The following is a 25266-nucleotide window of genomic DNA, read 5'->3' on the forward strand; positions in this document are numbered from 1 at the left end:
ATCATTCATTCTCTGTCCTTTAGAGTCTATTCTATCACATGCACATACACAGGTCACTTTGCTGTTTCTTTTCATGCTGACAGCTGTACAAGGGAAATTTTTAAAAAGCAAAGCATAAAAAGGCAGCAAATCCTTCCTGAGAAATAACGGCCAACTCTACATAAAAGCAGCAAGAGCAGCTAATTAAAAAGCCCTGGTGCAGAAGTAGATCCCTAATCAGTGAGGGCGAAGGAAGGCTTACACAGGTATGGAGCAACTTCAACTCCCATGGCAACCAAGCAGAGCTCTGCCATTATCTTAGTCTGCAGTAATTCTTGTAGGATCAACTGCTTTCCCCTCCCCCTCTGCTCCCACCACCCTTTCAGTCTGCAGCAGTAGCAAGGAGGTTCTTAAAATATCCTGCTAAAGCCAAATCCTGCAGTATTCCTCCAGGCAGCACTCACGCTGGACCAGCGTCTCCTCTGAGTTCCACCAGAGCAGCTATATTGATGTAGGTAGGGTTACACTGATTCACAGGAGAATGCAGCGCTTCTTGGGTGGGGAGGGGTGTTTGCCCGAGTAATGATTTGTGGGCCGCCTGCTCCCCTACATGCCTGTGGCCTTCAATCTGAACAGGAGGCATACAGGAGGAGAGACAGCCATCCGTGCAGCATGCTTTCCCCTCCCCCTCAATGGACTCCCCTCTCCAGGGTGCTGGCTCCTTGGAGTTGGAAGGGGCGCTCCAGGTAGCTGGGATCTCCTGGGTTATTCCCCTCCCACCAAACCTGCCGGGGGAACACGTGGAAGTCTGTACACAGTCAGTCCTGACAGAAGCTGGTTCCCCTCACACTGCTGAGTAAAAGAGAAACAGAAGCAACATATAACCCTTTGTAGCTTTCCTAGAATTGTATTAGCTTAGAAAGACACAAAAGATTTCTAATATTTAAATGTATCCAATATTGCAGCAAATAAAAATGTTACATGATGGACAACACCTTCCTGCACACCAATATCCACCAGAGAGGAAAAGATGGCCTGTCATGAAGGTACTAGAATGGGGCTCTGGAGATCTTCTGGGGTTCAGTTATCAACTCTGCCACTGACTTCCTGTGTGACTTCGGACAAGTCACTTCATCTCTTTGTGCCTCAATTCCCCAACTGTAAAAGGAGGACACCACCACTTCCTTTCTCCCACTGACTGTGTGTCTGGTTCCTTTAGATTTTAAGCTCTTCAGGACGCAGACTTTCTGTTCGTATGTTTCTGTGCAGTGCCGAGCATAACAGGAGCCTTCCTTTGGCTGAGGCCAGTTGGGGCTACTACCACATAAATGAATAATGACAACATGGGTGCTGAGTTGTGCCTGTAAACAAAATGCTATAATAATAACTGTCGTTCAGTTGCTCCCCATTTTTTAAATCAACCCACACATTTTTAGAGATTAATTAGCTTTATTTAGGAAATAAATAAACAGCATGAAAATATGGATAGCTGATGTAAAGACTCCACTTTCTAAAATTACGCAGATAATTACAAAGAGTAATTTTTTTTCCCACATACTACTTCACAGTGGTCATATGGACTGATATTATAGGAAAAATACTTTTCTGCCCCTAAAAAACATTTTTAACATGCTTGAAAATATTAAGCCTGGAAAAGAGAGAGAGAAAGAGACAGAACACCCAACTCCTTCATAAGCAAGCTTATTCAGTTATTTGTCTGTAGTTTTTGGAAATTTGATATTTCATTACAACTAATTATTGAAAAGGGCACTGTCAAGATAAAAACAAGGGATTTGAAAAATCCACCCAGGGTCAGGAAAAACACTTTAGATTATTAAGAGTAAAAGAACTCTTCACCATTTTTGCTGCATGTCTAACTACGGTTTGTATTTCAGCTTGCACAATAAAAGCAGACTAACAATTTCACCTGCTTCTCGAGAATCAGGCACCGCCCTGGGGAATTTGGGAAAATATTTAACCCTGTTCCTGGAAGCAGATCTAATTCAGGATTGGGGGCTATATTATGAACTCTGTGCCTCCTTCTGCCCAAACTCACATGTTAGGGTACTGACAGTATCTCTTTAAATATTTTGGTTTGCATCTGAATTATCTGATAACCATTTTTGCAAGGAGTGAATTTTAAAATAAATTTCTATAAAAAGTAAATGGCTCAGATTTTCCTCACAATATTAACACAAGTTGTTTTTAATTACAACTCAGTGCTATTTTTTCTTCCACCCTTCTGCCACATTCCTAAGCACTACAAAAATTCAGCACTTATAGGTAGTATTTTAAAGTCCATATTTTAAAATAATCATGTCAGCCAGACTCAGTCCTTATAAATCCCATGTCAAACAGTGCTGCTGGTTTACTGTGAATGAAACAGGCTATTCCACAGTGGCTCCAGAACGTCTTTCATTGTAAACTTCAAGTCTTGAAGCCCTTTAATTTACTGAATACAGATTTCTCTGTGGAACTGAGTCACAAGATTAACTGATAAATGCATGACAACTTCCAAGCATCCCAAATGCAGAGATGCTACTTAGCACGTGTAATGTGTTACAGAGAAGTGGAGGTTGCAAAGAGATTCCATAGGAATATGCACTGGAGTGTTTTAAAGGCTATAGTCTGATGTGCTTTGGCAGTTTGTTTTCTATACTCTACTCAAAGATCTACTGTCCTCTTAACAAACATATATAACTCCTGTCAGTGACAAAGGCAATTATGACCCTACATCTAGGAGTGCAGTTCATATAATTATATAATTGTCGGGCTGGAAGGGACCTCAAGGAGTCATCTAGTTCAATCCCCCCGGGCTGAGGGAGGACTAAATATAGCTAGACACCCCTGACAGAAGTTTGTCTAACATGATCTTAAATACCTCCAAGAATGGGAATTCTGCATCCTCCCCAGTAACCTCTTCCAGTGCTTAACTATCCTTCATCCTCCTTCACTTCACTAAACTGTAAATAATGCCCTGTCTATTAAGGCATATTACACTGCTCTTTAGGTCACGTTAGTGAAAACCTGACTTGCAGAGCTCAGAGGCACTGCAGAAATCAGCAACAGAAAAGATCCATTAGTTTAAACTATAGTCCAGTCTCCTGCCTGTGCCAAATTGTTCACTAGAAGATATTGGTAAATGCTAGTTTCCAATGACTTTGATACGCTTCTCCTTCTGCTTTGCAGCACAATTTCCTCTCATTCTTTGAAGATTTCAGAATCATTGGCAGATCTTTGGAATTACACTTCAGTATTCCAACATTTTCCTTCACAATCCTTGTCCATTGGATTTCCCATGAAAGAAGGTTAAATGACGTCAGAAAGATTTTCGCAACACTTCTGACTTATACGGTAAAAGTTAATTTCCACAGCCCCATGGATGTAACAGGAGTGCACTGCAGTACCAAGCAGAGACTGCTTTGCTGTGGCACCAGGAGGGTGGCTTGCAGTATTTGGGCTTTCAAACAATTTGACAGGGACATGAGTTACCACTGCAATCTTGTGAGTTACAACATCAATCCAAAAACAATTCACGGCTCTGCAACCTATTGGAGAACTGCAGTCTCTTGTTTTCTCTTCCTCATCTTACATGGAATTGTCTTCTCTGTTTTCCTGGCTAATTGCTACCATGTAGTCATTCTTCTTCCATCATTGATGTTTTGCTCCCTCACTCTGTTCTTCTCAGTGTCCATTTTACAGTTTGCTCTCAGCAGGGCGTAACTGTAGCTCTGAGAGGGTCTGTGAACCCACGACAGGATTTAATTAGTGGTTAAAGTGTATTGGGTTCAAAATCCTCTCAGTGTCCACCGGGGCTAAACTTAAACACATGAGTAACTTTACTCACGTGAGAAATCCCATAGACTTCAAAGGGGCTATTCACATGTAAAGTTACTCATATGCATAAGTACTGGCATAAGTCCCAAGTGCTTAGACACTATAGTGATCGTGCTACAGAAAACCCTAAGATAAACAGGCTGCAATACTAGCACGGTTTTGGCTGAAAGTTCAGGAACTCATGCAACAAAAGCAAAAAGAATTGCACTGAATCCACCCAGAATGGCCCGTAAGAAGGGAAAGCAGGTGATGATGAGGCTATGAGGTTAGGGGAGCAGGGATGGAGAAAGAATGGAGTAGAGACAAAGGAGGTGTTTGTAAGTTTCTCTTTGGGATAAAGGGTAGTATTTCAACCCTACATACATGTTATATAATAGCTGCCAGCCTTCTCAGCTTTACAATTTTTGTTATTCATTCCTTAGCTTTATTTAAAAAAATAAATGCCACAAACTTTTCTAGTGAACATTTTCACTGTAACATTTTAAAAATTACTGTGACCCAGAGGAAGGTCCCACCATCAGACCACATTAAAAAATAGAAAAAAAAGATAAAATAAATAAATATTGTATAATAAAGTCACTTGTCCTGGAGTTTCAGAAAGTGATTGAGCACTTAAAAAAAACCCACAGATGCAATTTATCTGCTGCTTTAACTAGTGGATGTGGAGTTCTTGATGCAAGTAGGAATGTGTTGAGGGTCACAAGGGGAACTCCCTCTTCTCACCTACTAGAGTCAAGCTCCTCCCTTTAGTTAGAGCAAAGACGTACTCACAGGATGCAACATCATGATTCATATGACACAATAAAATCTGGCTGAAACCAACAATCACATGGCTAATGTGCAAGAATATTTTTACAGTGTATAAAATAAACACCAAAATCATACCATATAGTACAAGGAATTCAAGTTGTGAACATTCAGCCACAACCCACTGCTTTCGAAGTTACACACCCATTTACGCTAGCTGATGCGTGTGTCTTTATGTGTGACTGACTGGAAAATCTGAATCCCAATGCAATGACAGACAGAATACAAATCTTTGGGGAGGGTACAGCATACTCATTTCTCTACAAAGGGTGCAGAAGTAAGGCTCAGCCTTCACCCCGTTCTTTCTAGAAGTCGGGCAATCACAGGAGCATGAGAAAGGAGCAGGGACTATGCTGCACCAGGAATCTGGCCAGCCCCTTGGACATGTGTGGAGAGAAAGGGGTGGGCATGGGGGAAGAAGAGGCATGCTCCTTCTACCATCCCCACACATGCACCTGTGCTGGGACTGACTAGAATCTGTCTCTCAGTTTGGAATTTAAGAGTATCAACTGAGTTTTTTTAAAACACTATTTTGATCATTTCCAACAACATACTACTTGCACTGGTGGCATGAGGCAATGTGCCTAAGACACTATGGAGAAAGTAAACACAATGGGTAGATCTGCAGCTGGTGTAGATGATGTCAGTGGAGCTGCAGGATCTGACTCACTGGATTTTGTGTGGGCATGAAAATACACACAAGGATTCAAGCTGAAGGCTCTCCCTAGACAGACTTTCCATGGGTGTATTGGCCAAGTACCCTCATTCCAGGGTTTATGAATTTGTTTCTATAATACACTTAAGGAAAAGTGTGTCTTCTCTGACATAGGCATATTTGGGTGACTGTAATTTGCACAAAGGGAGGAACATGGGACAGCCACTTGCAACATTCATGTCGCTCACTGGCCTTTGAAATGAAGCAGAAGTCAGATCTGGACGAAAAGCATCAATTACATGCTCTCTGTTGTTTTGGTCAAGCATCATAAATGTGACCTGAAAAATAATTGAGGGAAGACAGGAACAATAATGATTTCTTGCATTTCAAAACAAACAAAAATCAAAGACACAAAAGCATTCGGACCCTGTGCATTTTGACAAGTGCAAATGTGCTACAAAAACAGCTGGATGCTCTGTCGAAAACTAAATGCAAACTAAAATGAATGTTTCCTAGCTGGCAAGGTCAGCTAATGAGAACAAGGAAGATTACAATGGTTCCTAGCTGAAATGTTTAAAACTTTGCCACTTGTAAAATAAAAGGAAGTCAAAAATTCTGTCTAGGTGGAGAATTACAAGATGCAAAAACTTTCCTTCTTCCCCTCTCTCCTGACAATATGAACAATAACCCATGAGTTTTGTTAAGACTGTTAAAGTAACTCTATTATTGTGGTTTGGATTTGAACTAGACAGCTCAACTTGCTGTCTAGGAGGGATGAACAAAGCAAACAGTCTAGAATTTCCCCTGCTCATTATTATTTTTATTAACTTACTGTCATTTAGCTTGAAATATAAAATATAAAAACACCTTTTAAAAGTGATCATGAATTCTGAAGATTTATTCATTATTCTCCTTGGCTGGTTGGTTGGCACTATGGCTATTTATATGACAGGCTTACAGAACTATTGCTACATCAGAGTCAATGTTAAAACAGGGATCAGAACCTCATTAAACTTTTTCTCTCTTTCATTTATTATTGTTGCTGATCATCAAGCTACCTGTGCAACTCGGGAAAATAAGATACAGAGTAGATAAGGGACGTGTCCAAGATCAGCCAAGGGAGTTTATGGCACAGATGGAAACAGAACGCAGATCTCCTGACTCCAACTCCTGTGCTTTAGCCACTTCCTGTACTATTTAGATATAGAAATGATAATGATACACTTTGGCTTAATCACAGACAAAGCTTTAGATATAACAAACCTAGAGTTTCAAGATACAATTGAGATTCTGGGTTCTTGCAAATGTTACAGAGCAGAAGCACGAAATCTCAATAGGAGCAAATCTCTTTGGATACAATCCTAGTCTGTTTTAAGCTGAATTCTGCCCCAGGATTAGAGCATGGCTTGTAGTGATAGGAGAGGGAAATGAAGCAATGCTTCAGCTCCACTGAACTCAGTGGAAAGACTTTGCCTGACATCTGTGGGAGCTTCTAATGTGGGATCAGGTGTGAAGGCTGCTTTACCCTTATATTCTATGCAGCAGAAAAAAAGCTGTGATACCCCACAGCAGAAAAACTGGTGAAGGGGAATTAAGCATCTCAGCATTATGAACACGAGAAGTATGTTCTTTTTACCTTGTGTTTGAAAGGCCATGGAAGTAGAGCATCATACTCCCCTTTCATGACAACAAAGAAGAGAGAAACATGTGTTCCTTTCCCTGTTCCGTCGCCATTCAGATAAATCCTCAGACAGACTTTGTAGCCATATTTCGCAGTGTAGAAAGCTGAAAATTAGAACTTGTGGTTAGTCAGGCCAGAGCCTATCAACAGTCTCTGAAAAAATCTGTACTCCTAGGCTCTCACATATGCAAAAGGATTAAAATGCAACAGGTGCTCTGAGACCAGGGTGATGAGCATGGCAGACTAAATAGAATACCCTGTGGATTTCCAACTGCAAGCACTGAAGGTCCAGTCCTTTTAATGACTCATAGGTTGGTGAAGCTGATCTGTAATTACCCATAAGAGCGTGTTTTATCTAATCACTTCATTTCCTGGGGAGAATGACTGCAGTGGCCACTCAATGAAACAATGCAGATCCAGCAGATGTCACTGTAACTAGCAGCAGTTAGAGGGCAAATAAACTGAAATGAAAGCCATGTACAGCAAACAGCGCAGCAACGTAAGAACTTGTGGGCAACTTTAGGCTGCACAGCATATGTTTCACAACCACTTCTTAGATACTTTATTTGACGACATCAAATCCAGCACTGTCCATATTATTTTTACCCTTTTATTTTCTGAACTAAATACTTCTAGGCCAAGTTTTTCAACTGGGCTAGAGCGGGGCTTCCCTTTCTACAGGTCCAAATGGGGCCCACAAAATTCCATCGACATTGCTTTTGCCAGCCCAAATACCAGCATTTGTATCATTAAGCAACTGACTTGTGGCTGTAATTCAAACTGTTTCCAGCCCCACTGCTATTATTTGTGCCCGTGGCATAAGAACAATTTTTTGCAGCGGAATTTAAAAAAAACATAAATCCCATTTCCACATATGCATTGCTATGGCTAACAGCGTGCAGAAGCAGTTGCAGGTACACTAGAGAAGGTCAGCATACAGGCGTTTTAGAATTCAGCTACAGTCAGACCAGTGACACTAGGCTGAAGTAGCCTCTGAAGAGTGGCTGGATCCACATAGCCGTCCATGCTACACATATTCCAGCATCAAATATGGCTGCTTGGCTTAGGCACTTGGCACTGTATTTTGGCCTTTGGACACCCTTCCCTTACAATCACGAGGTAGAGAGGGTCAAACTATAACTACAGAGCAGAACTTGCCTTGTATTATAAACAGACAGAACTAGTCTGTCCTTTTATAAATAATGTCTTAGATCTGGGCATATTTTAAAGAATCACTGGTCAAAAGAGCAGATAGGAGCATCACTCTTGAGGCATTGCTGGGTTTTCAAGAGCTGCATTTTACTAGAGTGTGTATACTTGATGTTTTTTACCTGGAGAAAACAAACTGACTACTCTTCCAGTCACAGACTCATGATACTTTCTGTTGACATCTGTAATTTTCCATAAAAAGACTCCATCGTAGGACGCTTGTTCGAAAGACTGGAGACGCTTATGGAGTTTGCTCAGGCCTGCATCTTTCTGTGTCAGACATCGGTGCAGCTCTGTAATCTGAAAACAAACAAACAAACAAACAAAAAAAAACAATCCCTGTTCAAACCCACTCTGTTGTCTCTACAGGACCTTCTGCTACAGAGGCAGTTCAATAGTGCAAGGACTCTCATCTGTGCCCTCACACGATGGAGAGTTGTGTGTGTGAGTGCGCTTTTAAAATGCACAATGTTGGCTCAAGAGGATCTGTATCTGATTCAAGGTGCCTTGCTCTCTTATGACCTGAATCCAAGAAATGCTGAGCACCCATCATTCTCCATACCTTCTAGGTGCCTAAACACGGGTTTAGAGGTCTACTTTAGAAACCAAGGTTTGAAAACGTTACCAAAGCTATAGATGGAGTTTTGGAGATGGGATTAGAACTCAAGCGTTCCTGGCTCCCACTCCTGTGTTTGGACCATGCCTACCCACCCTCCATGATTTTTGTGCATATGTACTAACTACACAAATTGTACACAGACACATAATCATAATAAATGTTTACCTTCAATTCCAGGCTTTGTATTACATCTTGATCAAGTCCACTCTTCCTCCGAAAGGCTGCGATCTCTAGGTTAGAGGTCTCCACCTCCTTGTTGAGCACCGCCACAATATTCTCAAACACGTGCAACTTGTTTTCCAGCTCAGAAATCACTTTCTCCCTTACAAGCTGTTGTAGAATTGACTCTTCCTCACAAACAGATGAGCCAGGAAAACAGTCCACTTCCAGATCTCCACTGATTTCCAGGGCCCCTTGGAGCTGGAGATCGGAGACTTTTCTTTCCAAACCCTTCACTTTAGACTCTGCTGTGGCTAAGTGTGGGATGATGCCATTTGCAGTTCCACCAACAGGGCACAAACTGGTCCTCAGTTGCTTTATATGCTGCAGCAGCATCATTAAGTGGGTCCCCACTGCAGACTTCTCATGCTCTTTTGTCTTCTCTTTGCTGCCCTATTGGGAGGAGAAGATGCTGTTACTGAACTAAAGTGAATGACTTAGGGCCAAATCCTCATTTAGCCTTTAGTCAGGCAAAATGCCCATCAACTTCATGGGAGTTGGGAGATAAACCTAAGTAAGGCCTTCAGGATACGGGCCTGACTCCATAGCACCAGATTGCAAAGGAGAGCAACCGGCTGCCTAGCTCCTGGGCGATTGTGTGTGTATGACATGTATGCCACGTTAACAAGAAAACAGTTGTTCAAAATTCCTCCACTTAACAAGGTGCTATGCAAATAAACAGCTAGATTATCAAGTCTATCAATATTTAACACACGCACTGCACACAAAATATATGAGACATATCTATTTACAAGGCAGTAAGAGCACACTAAAATCCAAAGCAGGTTTTAGAAACCAGTTAAGGCTGTGGGGGATACAGTGACCTTACAGAGACTGTTTGATACACGACAGAATATCAAACCTGATATAGCTGGAGAAGTATAATTACAGAACCGTCCCATTTAATCTGAGCGGAAGATACACTGCAGGGGAAAAAAGTGTCCCCAGCTGAATTTCACTCCTATGAATTGTGACAGTCAAAAGCCAGTTCCACACCCTTCCCTTCTTTTTTGCCAGGAGAGGTTAAGATTTATCCCTTTACCAAAAAAACAAAACCAAACAAAACCAACAAAATGAAACCATTCTTGGTTTAGCGCCTTGGCTGGTTCATGCCAGCAGCTGGAGTGTAGAGACTGTACATGACTGGAGACCTTCCAGAATAGGAGCAGGCGGCATTTTACTCACCCTAAATGAACAGCCGATCTCAGAAAACCGACAACCATCTTTGCTGTTCAATGGCGTTGAATGGTTCTGTTAAAAACAGCCACAAAATAATAAGTACTAATTTCAAGGGTTTAATTATTTACTACAATCCACTAGTCCAGATCCTCAGTTGGTGTAAATCAGGGTAGTTCCACTGAACCTCACTGAGGGTCTGGCCCCACCCTGTATAGCAACATCAAAGGTAATTCATTGACATACTGCCGGCCAAATCACCAAGTCCTGACCTGACGACCAAGTGATTTTGTCATGCACTGCCATGTGTGAGGCCTGGCTTCCATCTCTAGTCACCAGTGTCCTGAAGTTTGAGCAGGTGGGATTGCGACCACAGCCAAGGTCATATCTAGCCCAGGCTGACAGTAATTATATTTTCTTGTGGATGCCGGTAGCAGTGGCCTGCCCTGCAAGCTTCTTAAGCAATGCTGATTTTATATATCACTATGAAGGGCCACTTTCTGCAGCACTCAAACCTGGGAAATCCACTAACACATAGGGCAAGAGTGATGGTGGTGGATTGCCTCCAAGACAGACTTGCGTGCAATCAAGTGCCTATTCAAGCCCTGTGTGCTGTAAACACACTAAAAACAAAACAAGGATAAATATCCTTAATATAAATACAAAGACTCCCACCCAAGTCTCAGTATAACACAGACCCTAAAATAATACAATATAATAAAACCACAATCATCGGCAGGTGACAACTCCTGTATAACAGCAACACACACACACCCCATATTACAGAAGCCCTCCACAAAGAATAAGACCTCACGTCCAGTAACCCAAAATCCTTCACTTCACTGTTCCCAGAGATATATGGAGTGTGCCTTGCAACACACACTAAAGCAGGGGTCAGCAACCTATGGCATGCGTGCCAAAGACAGCATGCGAGCCGATTTTTAATGGTACGCTGCGGTCGCCGCTGGCCTGGCTCAGCCCGCTGCTGAACCCCGGCAGCGGGCTGAGCGGGGCCGATGGCCGGGACCACGGCAGGCAGCAGCGTGCCATTAAACATCCTGCCTGGCCCAGCCCACTCTTCTCTGCCCCCCACCTACCGCTCTCTCTGGCGGGGGCAAGGGACAGAAGCTTGCTCCTGCCAGCTGCTGCTGTAGGGCAGGCTCTGCTGGTAGCCACGCTTCCCCCTCCCCTGCCTCTTCCCCCAGCGTGCTGGGTTCCTGACCCACCTCCTCTCTCCCTCTGCCGCCCATGGCCCTTGCGAGGGAGGGGAGAAGAGGAGCCCCAGTGCCCTTGCTCCTCAGACCGGGAAGGAGGCAGAGAAGAGGCAGGAGCAGGACCTTGAGGAAGAGGGGGTGGAATCAGGATATATCCCTCCAGCCCCCTGCCACGAGCCGCTCAGGGCAGGGGGCTGGGAGCACCCCCCTGATCCCAGCCCACCCCCCAGCCCTCTGCCCTGACCCCTGCACTCCCCCATGACCCCAGCCCTCACTCTGGCATCCCCCACACATACCCAGCCCCCCAACACCCCATGCCCTGAATCCTGCACCCCCTCACACACCTCCAGCCCTCTGCCCTGACTCCTGCAACCTCCTCACACACACCCTGCCCTGACTCCTGCACTCCCCACACATACCCAGCCTCCCCACACCCGGACTCTTGCACCCCCCACATCCCCACCCTGAGCACCAAACGGGAGCTCCCCCCACATTCCCACCTGCACCCCTCGCATCAAATGGGAGCTGCCCAGGTAAGTGCTCCACATCCAAACCTCCTGCCCCAACCCTGAGCCCCCCTCCTCATTCTAGCTCCTGGCCAGACCCTGAACCCCAACCGCCAGCCTGCTCCTTCACCCCCAGCCCTGTGCTCAGTGCACCCCAACCCTCAGCTCAGTGCAGAGAGGAAGAGAATAGACCAGAACCACGGAGAAGGTAGGTACCCACTGTATGTGGGCAGGGCTGGGACCCCAGACCAGCAACAGGCTGAGTGGGGTTGGCAGCCAGGACCTTGGCTGGCAGGAGCCAGTGGACAGAACCCCAGACTGGCAGCGGGCTGAGCCCCTAACCCCGCTCAGTCCGCTGCCTGTCTGGGGTCCCGGCCCCCGGCCCCACTCAACCCTCTGCCAGCCTGGGGTTCTGGCTGCCGGCCCCTTGCCAGCTGGGGTCCTGGCCGCAGCCCCCGCTCAACCCAGGTGAAAAGAACCCCAGGCCGACAGCGGGCTGAGCAGGACAGTGGCGTAAGATCAGCATTTTAATTTAATTTTAAATGGAGCTTCTTAAACATTTTTAAAATCTTGTTTACTTTACATACATCAATAGTTTAGTTACATAATATATAGACTTATAGCGAGAGACCTTCTAAAAAATGTTAAAATGTGTTACTGGCACGCAAAACCTTAAGTTAAAGTGAATAAATGGAGACTCGGCACACCACTTCTGAAAGGTTGCCGACCCCTGCTCTAAAGGGTGACCTATTCTCTATCATACCAAGGGGTCTGAGATTAGAATCCAACCCTCTCCCTCTGCACGCAAAGGTACACGTCTTTTTAAGAAGTTATTTAGTGTCATCTGTGTTGGAACAGCCCTTGTATTGCTCACCAGGTTTCCCCTGAGTGTTTGAAAAGGAAGTAAACAAACAAAACGTCCAAGATTTTAGGAGAAATCCTAAATAAGAGGGTGGTGGGAAGGAATCAGTACAACTGATCTTAGGATGTGAAAAGCTCCCGGCTACTGTTGCCACATGTTGATGCCATGAAGTTGCCTGGGTCAGCCAGATAAAGAGCTGGCACTTCAAGTAACAGAACAAAAACAATACATTGCCCTTTCACGTTTTAACCTACCTTTTCCTTTGATGGGCCTTCTGCGTGCATCCGTTTTTGTTCCTTCGACGAGTTACCTTCACATGTATGCTTCTGTCATTAAAGTAAGAGGACAAAGGGTTGAGTACAATGCTAAAATCATGATGCTTCCTTACCTAGGTCTCTATGAAATACAATCTCTTTCTGTACTATATAATATCATCCCCATTTTACAGAAAAGTGAGCTCTGGTGAAGTCACTTGCTGAGAAGCCTCCGGTCAACTGAATCAGGTCTGAGCTAGCACATAAGAGTTGCACATTCAAACCCTGTTTCTGGAACAGATTTACTCAGAGGCCGCAGGCAAGACACTTAACCCTGCACAGCCAAATTCAGCAGCGGTTTGTCAGCAGTAACTTAGACCCCTGTGCACTCATCTAGTCTTTCCTAGACTCACCAATGCCCACACACCTGAAGCATAAGGGAGTCTCAGGAAGTGTAATTTACATGCCAAAGAGCTGGGTGAAAAAGCATAAATTAAAATAGTATTGACTCCTATTCACTTTCACATAGTTTGAGTGGGCTAAGTAGGTCTTAAGGAAACTAAACCTTTCTCCAAAGATCAGGGAAGTCCATTGATCTTAAGAATATGCTTTCACTGCAGAATTAACCGGGGCTCTTATTTGGGTGTTGCGCCTAAGCCATCCTCCCAGCCACACCCAAAAAAACCTCTGGCTCGAGTTTAGTGGTACATTCAGCCTGAGCTAGCTGGCTTATCCTAGGGTAGGCTGAAGGCCGGGTGAGGCTCTCATTCAGACTGGTAACCTGCCCACCCACTTTGCAGAGAGGATGCAGGCTGAACCACTTAAGTGCTGATAGTCCTTCAGTGCCTGCCCACAGTTCTCCTGGCGTGCCCAGATGGGCAGAAAAGTTCTTCCACAATTCACTGGAAAAGAATCAAAGAGCAGTTCATCTTACTGCAACACAAAGAACCATGGGATATGCTTTCCCCTGCAATATAGATGTAATGTATTTCTCTCTTTCCTTGTTATAGTTTAATGGCCCTCAACCCATCAATAAAGCTCACTGGTTGTTTGCTATGGGGGGGGGGTGTCTTTTCTGAACAAAACTTCTTTCTAAAAGACAACCAGAAGGGAAGAGAACAGCACTAATTCCATATTATTGGAGTCTTCTTGGAAAACTCAGTATACACAATGTATGACTCTCACCCAGTTCAAACCCTAATCATCGCATTTATATGCAGTGACATGCAAGTGAACTATGGACCAGAAGGCAAATATACATATAAACTCTCCATGCATTGGCTTCATATAGCTTGGGTTACGTGCAGGGCTGTCTCAGATCTCATTCTTTAACACACTGAAGGCAAGAGGCCAAATTTCCTGACATGATGTGCTAATGCAGAATGGGGAAAATAATCCCTTGCTGCTGGTTCATACCATGACTGTAGTTTGTGTATTTTAACATAACAACTCTCAACCTTTCAATTCAAACTATTCAGAGGTTTCATCTTTAATCTTTATAAATGCCTTTGCTCGCCAGTACGTTTCCTTTAGCACTCTGGAAAGTTCGGATAGTATTGCAGTCCAGGAACCCACAAAGTATCTTCTCTGCAAAGTGTCCTAAGATCTCCATTTCAGCTCCGCAAAAACACATCCAGAGGTCTTTCTTCTTCCCTTGGCACTTTCTGAACACACTATATCTCAGACATTATTTATAATGAGCCTTTATTTATTCTTTATCCTAGGCTGTTTGTTCACGCAACTTTGTCCTTTTCCTGTTTCTTTTTTGATATAATGGAACTCAAAATCAAATGAATGTAAGATTGACATATCAAAGCTACCATTAACACAAATCTGAAACATGCTTAATCAGGATGCTAAGAATTATACGGAGGAGAAAGATGTGTATCTGATAGCTGCCCAGACCTTTTTATTTGCTCCCCTTTTAATCTTTTAAAGCAGGATTCATGGAGTATTGAGCTGCTGACTGCTCTGGAGACTGGGGCATGCTACTCACAGAACAAACAAAGCACAGTTGGTGGCTGCACAAGTGTCCACACCCTGACCTGCCTATGTACCAGCTCCCTGGCCCTGGTGGGCCCACCTCTCTCAAGCTAAGAAGGCATTCCAGTCTCCATGTGTCATGGTACAATTCCCCTCTCTGAACTTTAGTGTCCAAAAGATGGGGTACCAGCATGAATTCCTCTAAGCTTAATTACCAGCTTAGAACCTGTAGCGCTGCCACCAACCAGGAATTCCAGTGCCTGGTACACTCTGGTCCCAAACAAAAACCTTGCCCGGGCGACCACCCAAGACCCAGACCCTCTGATATTTACACCAAGGAAAGTAAACCCTTTCCCCCACCATTTGCCTCTCCCAGGCTATCCTCCCCCTCCCTGGTACCCTGGAAGATCACTGTGATTCAAAACTCCTTGAATCTTAAACAGAGAGAAAACGCACCTTCCCCTCCTTCTCTCTCACCCCCTCCCAGATTCTCCTGAGAGAGACAGTAATCCTAACACAGAGAGAAATTACCTCTCTCTCCCCCTTCCCTCCTTTCTCCACCAATTCCCTGTGTAATCCAGACCCCATCCCCTGGGGTCTCACCCAGAAATAAAAGAACAATCAGGTTCTTAAACAAAACTTTATTAAAGAGAAGAAAAAACAGTAAAAATTATCTTTGTAAAATTTAAAGATGATTAGGTTATAGGTTTTTTTTAGCTCATAGGCACGGAAACGCCTCCAGCAAGTATTTCAAGTACAAATTAAAATCCTTTCAAGCAAAATACAAATTTGAACTCCCTTCCAGCCAAAATACCAATGAACTCCTCCAGCCAAATGCACCATTTGCAAAAAGAAAACAAACATAACGCCAAACTTGCTTATTTACCTAGTAACTCATTATTCTGCACTGATAAGAGCCTGTATTGGAGAGATTGGAGAGAAACCTGGTTGCACAGTCTGGTCACTCTCAGAACCAGAGAGAACACCACCAAACACTAACAGCACACACACATAACATTCCCTCCTTAAAGGTTTGAAAAGTATCCTGTCCCCTGATTGGTCCTCTGGTCAGGTGACAGCCAGGCTTACTGAACTTGTTAACCCTTTACAGTCAAAAGAGATATAAAGTACTTCTGTTCTATTAACTCCTACTATCTGTTTATGACACCACGGCTCATTCATTTCCTGAGTTCTTTCCTGAAACTGACAAAGAGGTTGTCATTTGGAAAGGCATTTTTTGTGCTAAGGTTTAAGAGCATTAAACTCACTTCATATAGGCCACCAAGGAGTCCAGGGGCAGCTCTAGGCATTTTGCCGCCCCAAGCACAGCAGGCAGGCTGCCTCCGGCGGCTTGCCAGCCGACCCTCCGCAGGCACACCTGTGGGAGGTCCGCTGAAGCCGCGGGACCAGTGGACCCTCTGCAGGCAAGCCGCCAAAGGCAGCCTGCTTGCCGCCCTCACGGCGCTGGCAGAGCGCCCCCCACGGCTTACAGCCCCAAGCACGTGCTTGGCGTGCTGGGGCCTGGAGCTGCCCCTGAAGGAGTCGGCAAATGGTAGCAATGTTTGGTTGCTACTGACCTGCATTTGACTAGGCAGAGGAGCTCCAATTTTATATTCCCTGTTGTCAATTAGGGTAAAAAATGGATTCCAGCTGCACTGAAACTGTTTTCAGTGGAAAATACTTCGGGTTATAAAAATAAAAGAGATGCAAACAGCTTCTTCTCATAAACTACATATTTGCAAAATGGAATACGGGAACTACTGATACACAGGAGACAACATTTCAAGGCCAATCTCCCTATCAGGTTGCCAAGATTTCCTAACAAAAAACCGCATTAGATAACAGATTAAACAGGACGAGGGAAATGAAAACAATTCTTCATCACAGGAAAAAGAAACCAAATGACCTCTGAAGACAAACTGACTGTATCACACACATCTGAAGAAAGGAGCAAGGTGAATCAAAACACCACGCTCAGAGCTCTGTCTCCAGGTAACAGCATATCAGTATGCCCACTGCACTTTCAGAAGGGTTAAAGTGGTGAAATGTTTCCATTTTCAGTTATTTTCTCTTTTTGAAATACACATTGAAATAAGTGGTAAAAAGTGCCAGTCTGACAGTCCAACAGGCTGAGGTCAGATATTCCCCTCCCCCTGCCACAGAACTGGTTAAAAATGAGCAGCAGCTGTGCAAGCTTCCTACACACACTTTCCCAGCAAGTGTCCCTCATTCCTGCCATGGAGAGACTACTTTCATAGAAATGAGAAGGGAGCTGAGACTCCATAACCTGTTCAGTTCTTGGCAAGACTGCAAAGGTGAGCAATTAGTGACAAATGTGACATGGAAACTTGCCCATAGTTATTTTCCCCCGCACTATCCTGTTGGAGCATTCCACACTACAACTCTCCCATCATCTCTGTCGAAATGGTCATCCTTCCAGGATGTAATTCCTAGCTTGACAATGACTCTCCTTAAACTACCTGGAGGGTCAACACTTATCAGTCCTCCATCCCAACCTGGAAGCTGAGTGCTGCCTCTGCAGCATTCCTAGTCCATAGGCTAAGAGATCACAGAGTCTAAAGCCGGAGAACTGAACTGCATTTTGAGAACTTTCAACTCAAATCAAAGCAGTTACTACAGCTTTAGCGATGATACAGGTTTGACATTTCTTATGTATGTTGCTACTGCTATTGGCTTAGGAGTTTTATAATGAACTTTTACAATTAAAAAGACAATGATAAGATGTGTATCAGCTAAGCTATCTCAGATAATTCATCTGTATATATCAGCAAATATTTTCCTAACCCTTTACCCAACTATACTGTTTCCTCCTTCAGCAACACAGTGTACTATATATCAGCTAGCATATTGTCCTTAGGCCACTCGCATCAGCACAACCTACTGTATTGTGGTGCACACACAAAAAGGAGGGAATCAAAGGCACTGGGATATTTTTTTTAGAATTAAAAAGAATGCAAGAAGTCATTACAAACCCAACTCATCAGTTACGGGTCTGGTATAAGGTTGCCTTATTATAAGACATTCTAAGCAGGAAGTGAGAAATGCATTTCAATTAGAGTAATAGCAACCTGCATGCAGCTGGCAAAGTAATCAAAGAAAACAAAGCAATCAGTTACCATTGGGGCAGGAAAATTTTTGTTTTGTTTTGTTTTTTAACATGGACTGACTTCAGATAGATAAATCTGGTGGAGAGTGTTGCGCTTTAGTTTTCATTCTATATGTACTGTAAGGTCCTCAATTACAACAGTGATAAGCATAATGTAAACCTATAAACAAAATTAAATATGCCTGAACAGTCCTAAATGCTACAGGTAAGAGAGAGGTTTCAGGATGAATTTACAATGTATTCATTGCATTGGGCTCTGCCTGGGATCCACTGATACCGTTGATTTGAAAAGTTAGTAGATTCCAAGGCCAGAGGGGACCATTTAGATTATCGAGTGTGACCTCCTGTATAAGGCGGGCCACAGAACTTTCCCCAAATAAAGTTAAAGCTGATGGCATCTAGTGTAAATATTGTCTGAATAAAATCTGCTGTACAATTTATTGGCCAATTTTGTATTAAGTTAATAAAAATCTATATTCTAGATCTTTCTGTGATTTCTCTGGTTGCATTTCTTGTTGTCTTCACACTGAGGTGTGCAGGCTGAACGAGGAGCTAGAACATGGCAAGAAGTGCTGCTCTCCCCCCAAATGAGGGCACACATATTTTCTCTCTTCTCGTAGCACCACACACGGATGGTCAACTACACTCCATTGTTTTTCCAGCAAATACATCATGGAACATTACACTGCAGTTGAAAAGTTAGCAAGGTCAGAAAAATGAAACATTCTCCAGCTACATAACTTTAACAAAACAAGGAGGAAATATTTAATCAGACAGCTGTGAAAGCTGTGGAGTATTCAAGATATGATCATAAAACCCTTGTTTTGTTTTAAGGCAAATAAATCTTCTTACTTGGTACTCATTACTGGATAACCTCCGTTTACATTTCTGGCATGTAGTCATGTTATTAACACATCCATTCTCCAAATGATCTGCAAGTTTCTTTCTCATCACCATTTGTCCACAACCGGTATGGCAAGGGATTAAAGCATATTCACATAGGCTCTGATGGTCCTGAAAGTTATAAACCAAGATGTAACCCTGCACAGATACATGTGTGTCTACAAATGCCCTCCATTCTGCCTGCATGAATATTTTTTGTACCACGTGGCCTCTGTGAACAGGCAAATTCCACACCCCACTGTCTGACACATAGAACTGGGAGTGTGATTCCCAGCTTAAGTACTAGCTCTTATCAAGTTTGTGCACTAAAAATAGAGGTGTAGCCGCAGTATCACGGGTGGCAGCGGCACACGCCACATCCCCAGTACAAACCCCGCCCTGACTCCAGGGGTACATACTCAGGGCAGTTAGGCCATGCCACCACTCCCCACTGCCTGTGCTACTGCGGCTACACTAGTACTGTTAATGAGCTACCTCAATGCCAGCTAGCATGAGTAGCTCCAAGTGTTGACAGAGTCACAGCCAGGTTAAAGTCCAAAACTCACCTTGATCCTGGGGCTTTGCTTTATTCTTAATTTAAAACAATACATACAAAGTTTAGTGTGAGCTCTCTCCTGAACTGGCTCTTTTAATGGTCTTCCTTTGCAGGACCACCTGCCTCAGCGCCAGCCTTTCTCCTTGGCTCAGAGACTCCCTGACTTTTATCTTCTCTAGTCAGAGGGCAAATCAGCAATAATGAGATCAAACTGTTCTGCCTGGCAAGATGAGACAGCAGGCTAGCCCTACCCCTCTGTGAAGGGTACATGAAAGGCCATCCTGACACGGCCTCCAGTGCACAACTGGCTCATGGTTCGTAACAGCATTCAACAGAATTCTTAAATCGAGCTAAGTTATTACTATTTGCACTTCTCTTAGCTCATACAATGAAAATCAATTAAGTCTATTTAATTGTTGTCTATAGGGGAATATTTAATTGTTTAAAAAATATAATGGAAACATTTCTACTGGCCTGAAGTTCTGTAAAATCTGTAAAAAAAAAAACAACAAAAAACAAAAACAAAAACAAAAACAAAAAAAGGCCAAATGTGATCATCAGCATCCCTTTAACATTACCCTGATTATAAGACCTCACTGCAACAATCGCAATGCTTGTCCTCAGTGCATGGAGGGAAAGGGCGCAGAGTGGAAGATTTAAGTCTACAATGTAAATAGTTTGAACTACTGGAACTTTCAGTAACTATAATGGAGAGTAACAATAATTTATAAGGGGCCTTGTGCCCAAGGTCTCTATAAAATCCTGTAATGCTGCTCAGCTTCAAAATAATCAGTGTTTTTGAATTTACAATCAACCTGGCATAATTGTCTAAATCAAAAACCTTTTAGACCCAGATCCTCCACTGATGTAAATCAGTGTAGCTGAATTGACATCAAAGGAACTATGCTGATTTCCACCAACTAAGAATCTGACCCTAAATGTTCCATACTTATACAAAAGGTTTATAGTCTAGACATTAAAGCCCATTCCAAAAAGGTACCAGTGACTCCAGAGGAAGTTGGCACATTCAACACATCCCTGGATGTGCTCAGCACCTTACGGAACTGGGCCTTACATATTACTTTTCTGATACTTCATCCAGTGTTGAAGCAGGGGTAAAACTAGTTTATTACAGTCTCTTTCACGGAGGCTGTCACACTGACCGTGTCACAAATTTTTTTGTTTTTTAAAGCAAGATGACTGTTCCAGCAGTGAACTCAGAAATGACAATTTTAATCACACGCCTTGTTTTCAAGTCCATTTTTCTGTGTATTCATGCTGAGAGAGGTCCTGGCACCTTTTGAACTCTCCGAACTTGGCACTGAGGAAAACGGGGTAGAGTTTTCTTTAAAGGAGAACAGACAAATGGAAAATGTGTGCAAAATTAGCAAAGAAAGGAAAAATATGACAGCAGCATCTCTGCAGCTCTTCATATACAGAGACCGACTGCACACCACATTTTGCTTCTAAACTGGGTGCCAAGAGGTCCTTAGCTACAGCTCCATTTGACTATGAAGCCCTCTTTTGTCCTCAAGATTATGAAGAGAGGGTCAAGCCCCTCAGTGCTATTTACACATAGGCTTGAATTTTCTTTTTTGATTGTTGTACACGTAGCAGATTCTGAAACACTGTCTATTTCACCTTTATCATTTCACATCAATATTCAAAGAATGACTGTAACGTACTAAATAAACAGGAGTCAGACAGCTATGTTTTTCTTTCTAAGTCTGTTTTCTGTTTCCCTTGTTGTGTCAATATCTCCATGAGCACTGCTTCTCAAACATTACCCTGGGAGATTTGTTTTTCTTACAAAAACATAGGAAGTACATTGCTCCTAATAATAGTTTGGAGATCAGGGTATTATGGGCTTCATTGAAGGTTACTTACAAGGTCCTTGCCCCTAATGTTATACTCAAACCTACTGGAAAAATTACAGCTAACAAATGCATTTTTAGAGAGACCAGGTGGATGAAGTTATGTCTTTTGTTGGAACAACTTCTGCTGGTGAAAAAGAAAAGCTTTTGAGCCACATAAAACTCTTCTTCAGGTCTGCGAAACTTACTCAGAGTGTGACCACCAAATACAAGGTGGAAAAGATTGTTTAGCATAAGTAGTTAACACATATTTCAAGGGACCATTCCAGGTGAAGGTATTACCTCACCAACTTCGTCTCTCTAATATCCTGGGACTAACACTGCTACAAAAAAACCCCACATATAATGCATTTTTATAATGTATGCTACACCATCATTCAAAACATGGTGGGTCTGAGCTAAACCCCATTGACATCAATGGGAAATTTTCACTGATGTTCATTCATTACCGGATCAAATCTTCAGCTGGTATAAATTACTATAACTCTTTTGAGCTTCAATGGAGCTTCATTGACTTACACTAGCTAAGGATCTGGATTCATTCTCTTTGTGACCCCAATACAGGAAAGCACTTAAGCACGTGCTTAACTTTTAGGCATGTGCTTAAGACACATACATTTATGCATGTGCTTAAGTGCTTTGATGAATAAGGATGGACTGTGGAATCAGGTCCTAAATCCCCATGTTCTTCTAACATGACCGGAACATGCCTCCCTGACACAATGTTCATCCTCACTGGCAAAACCCCACTGCACACTTATGAGACACAACATGGAAGATTAAACTGTTATCTTTAAACTTACTTCAAAATTTTTCATGATACCAGACCAACTGCATCCAGGGGTCCCACAGTGCACTTTGAATTCAGAAATCTCTTTATTAATGGCAGCATCACTGAAAGCCTGGAAATTAATAACAAGATGAGCAGTCAAATACTGGTCAATAAAATGATCCAAACAGCAGTTACGAGATGGGAACAGGCTGGGACTTTATAGCTTCATAAACCTTGATTTTTTTCCTTTTAGGTTTAATCTTCTGCAAAAGTATTATTTAGTTTAACAAGTATACAGGAAAAGGCCAAAGGATTATGAAATCCTATTATTTGTTTCGTATAGCTCAAAAATTAAATGGTTTGAGGTGATTTTAATTTATTAAAAATAAAAATATGCCCTTCCCAGTGAAAACTTTCAATATAAAGTTTTTTCCTACTCAGAAACCTGAAAACAAGTGTATGCAAAGAATGTGCTGATGGAACCTTAACGATAGAGGGCACTACCTCATGCCACTCTAACACAGGCATTTAATTAGTGGGGTGATTAGCACCTCTTTTACCTGCTGCACAGAGGATTTAAGACTCAATCTGAATTAGGAGGGGGTGGGGGAGAACACCCTCTCAAACTCAGGCTGTTTCCATTTAGTTTGCCTAGTGTCCTAGAGAAATCCAAACCAGACACATGCATTTTTCCCAGCAATATAGTTTTTTTCTTGCATTAACTGTGAAGAACTATGCAATAAATAAATAAAACATGAATCATTGCAGTCTTTTAATATCACATCTTGCACAAGCACAATAGCCGCAGCAGAACATAGACAAGTATTAAGAACACAATATAGAAGACTGCAGATTCCCCAAAGATCAAAATATGGAAAATCCAGGGGAGGGAGTACACATATGAAATAGCTCATCACTATGCTGAGAATAATAAGAGGCCTTCCCTGCTTTCTAGAGAAAAATTACTCCTGTCAGCCTACAGCATCACGAGGGCCAGGTCTACACGAAGCACGAAAATCGATTTTAGATACGCAATTTCAGCTACGAGAATAGCGTAGCTGAAATCGATTATCTAAAATCGATGTACTCACCCGTCTTCACCGCGCGGGATCGATGTGCGCAGCTTGCCATGTCGATTCCGGAACTCCGTTGGTTTTGGTGGAGTTCCGGAATCGATGTAAGCGCGCTCAGGGATCGATATATCGCGTCTAGATGAGACGCGATATATCGATCCCCGAGCAATCGATTGTAACGCGCCGATACGGCGCGTCGTATAGACGTGGCCTAAGAGACAGAGAAAGAAAAGTCCCACCAATTCATCTACTTCTTCCCTCTTGATCACTATATTCAAACAGTGTTCTATTGCATCCAGGTTTAATTATTTTTATCAATACATTAGAAGCAAGAGGAAGACCAAAGACAGGGCAGGCCCACTGCTCAGTGAGGAGGGAGAAACAGTAACAGGAAACTTGGAAATGGCAGAGATGCTTAATGACTTCTTTGTTTCGGTCTTCACCTGAGACGTACTGAAGGAATTGTTCAACATTAGTGAATGCTTATGGGAAGGGATAAGGTTTAGAATGATAAAAATAAAAAAAGAGCAAGGAAACAATCAGCTTAGAAAAGTTTAGATGCCTGCAAGTCACCAGGGCTGATGAAATGCATCCTAGAATACTCAGGAGTTAATAGAGGAGGTATCTGAGCTTCTAGCTATTATCTTTGGAAAGTCATGGGGATGGGAAGAGATTCCAGAAGATAGAAAAGGGCAAATTAGTGCCCATCTATAAAAAAGGAAATAAAAACAGCCAGGAAACACAGATCAGTTAGTTTTAACTTCTGTGCCAGGGAAACAATAGAGCAAGTAATTAAGAAAATCATCTGCAAACATTTGGAAGGTTGTAAGGTGATTAGGAATAGCCAGCCTGGATTTGTAAAGAACAATATCATGTCAAACAATCTGTCAGCTTTCTTTGATAGGATAATGAGCCTTGTGGATAAGGGAGAAGTGGTGGATGTGGTATACCTAGACTTTAGTAAGGCATTTGATTACAGTCTCGCATGATATCCTTATCGATAAACTAGCAAATACAATTTAGAGGGGGCTACTATAAGGTGGGTGGCATAACTGGCTGGATAACCGTACTCAGAGAGTGGTTATATTAATGGCTCCCAATCCTTGGAAAGGTTATACAAAGTGGGGGTTCCGCAGGGGTCTATTTTGGGACCGGCTTGTTCAATTATCTTCATCAACGACTTAGATGTTGGCACAGAAAGTACGCTTATTAAGTATGCGGACGATCACAAACTGGGAGGGATTGCAACTGCTTTGGAGGACAGGGTCATAATTCAAACATGATCTGGACAAATATGGAGAAATGGTCTGAGGTAAACCGGATGAAGTTCAATTAAGACAACATGCAAAGTGCTCCACTTAGGAAGGGAACAAATCAGTTCAACATACAAGAATGGAAGAAGACTATCTAGGAAGGGTAGTTGCAGAAAGAGATCTAGGGGTCATAGTGACCACCAGCTAATATAGAGTCAACAGTGTATACTGTTGCAAAAGCAAACCTGATTCTTGGAAGCACAAGGTGTGTGTAACAAGACACGGAGAGTCATTCTTTCGCTTTCTCTGCGCTGGTTAGGCCTCAACCTGGAGTATTGTGTCCAGTTCTGGGCACAGCATTTCAGAAAGATGTGGAGGAATTGGAGAGGTCAGGAGAAGCAACAGAATGATTAAAAGGTCTTGAGACATGACCTATGAAGGAGGCTGAAAGGAAGTTGGGTTATTAGTTTGGAAAAGAGAAGACTGAGAGGGGACATGATAGCAGTTTTCAGGTATCTAAAAGGGTGTCATCAGGAGGAGGGAGAAAACTTGTTCACCTTGGCTTCTAATGATAGAACAAGAAGCAATGGGCTTAAACTGCAACAAGGGAGATTTAGGTTAGACATTAGGAAAAAGTTCCTAACTGTCAGGGTAGATAAACACTGGAATAAATTGCCTAGAGAGGTTGTGGAATCTCCATCTCTGGAGATATTGAAGAGAAGGTTAGA

The 25266-nt window shown here is 42.9% G+C and overlaps 1 protein-coding gene across 4 annotated transcripts in view; it reads right to left on the reverse strand.

Moving 5' to 3' along the window:
- Nucleotides 1-1408: 1408 nt before the first annotated feature.
- TRAF1 (TNF receptor associated factor 1) overlaps nucleotides 1409-25266 on the reverse strand; it is a 69955-nt gene continuing 46097 nt past the window's right edge. For 3 of the 4 annotated variants that reach the window (XM_075060557.1, XM_032767456.2, XM_032767455.2), the window contains exons 4-11: nucleotides 22244-22342; nucleotides 18981-19142; nucleotides 13019-13090; nucleotides 10192-10257; nucleotides 8953-9399; nucleotides 8291-8468; nucleotides 6915-7063; nucleotides 1409-5616 (exon numbers count right to left, since the gene is read on the reverse strand). In XM_075060557.1, coding sequence (XP_074916658.1) covers nucleotides 5398-5616; nucleotides 6915-7063; nucleotides 8291-8468; nucleotides 8953-9399; nucleotides 10192-10257; nucleotides 13019-13090; nucleotides 18981-19142; nucleotides 22244-22258 — 1308 coding nt within the window. In that variant the 5' untranslated portion in view covers nucleotides 22259-22342 and the 3' untranslated portion in view covers nucleotides 1409-5397. Of the gene's footprint in view, nucleotides 5617-6914; nucleotides 7064-8290; nucleotides 8469-8952; nucleotides 9400-10191; nucleotides 10258-13018; nucleotides 13091-18980; nucleotides 19143-19211; nucleotides 19306-20598; nucleotides 20631-22225; nucleotides 22343-25266 lie in introns of all 4 variants that reach the window. The other variant, XM_075060559.1, reaches the window with a different exon arrangement.

The sequence above is a fragment of the Chelonoidis abingdonii genome, chromosome 24, assembly GCF_003597395.2.
Source record: "Chelonoidis abingdonii isolate Lonesome George chromosome 24, CheloAbing_2.0, whole genome shotgun sequence".
Taxonomy (NCBI): domain Eukaryota; kingdom Metazoa; phylum Chordata; order Testudines; family Testudinidae; genus Chelonoidis; species Chelonoidis abingdonii.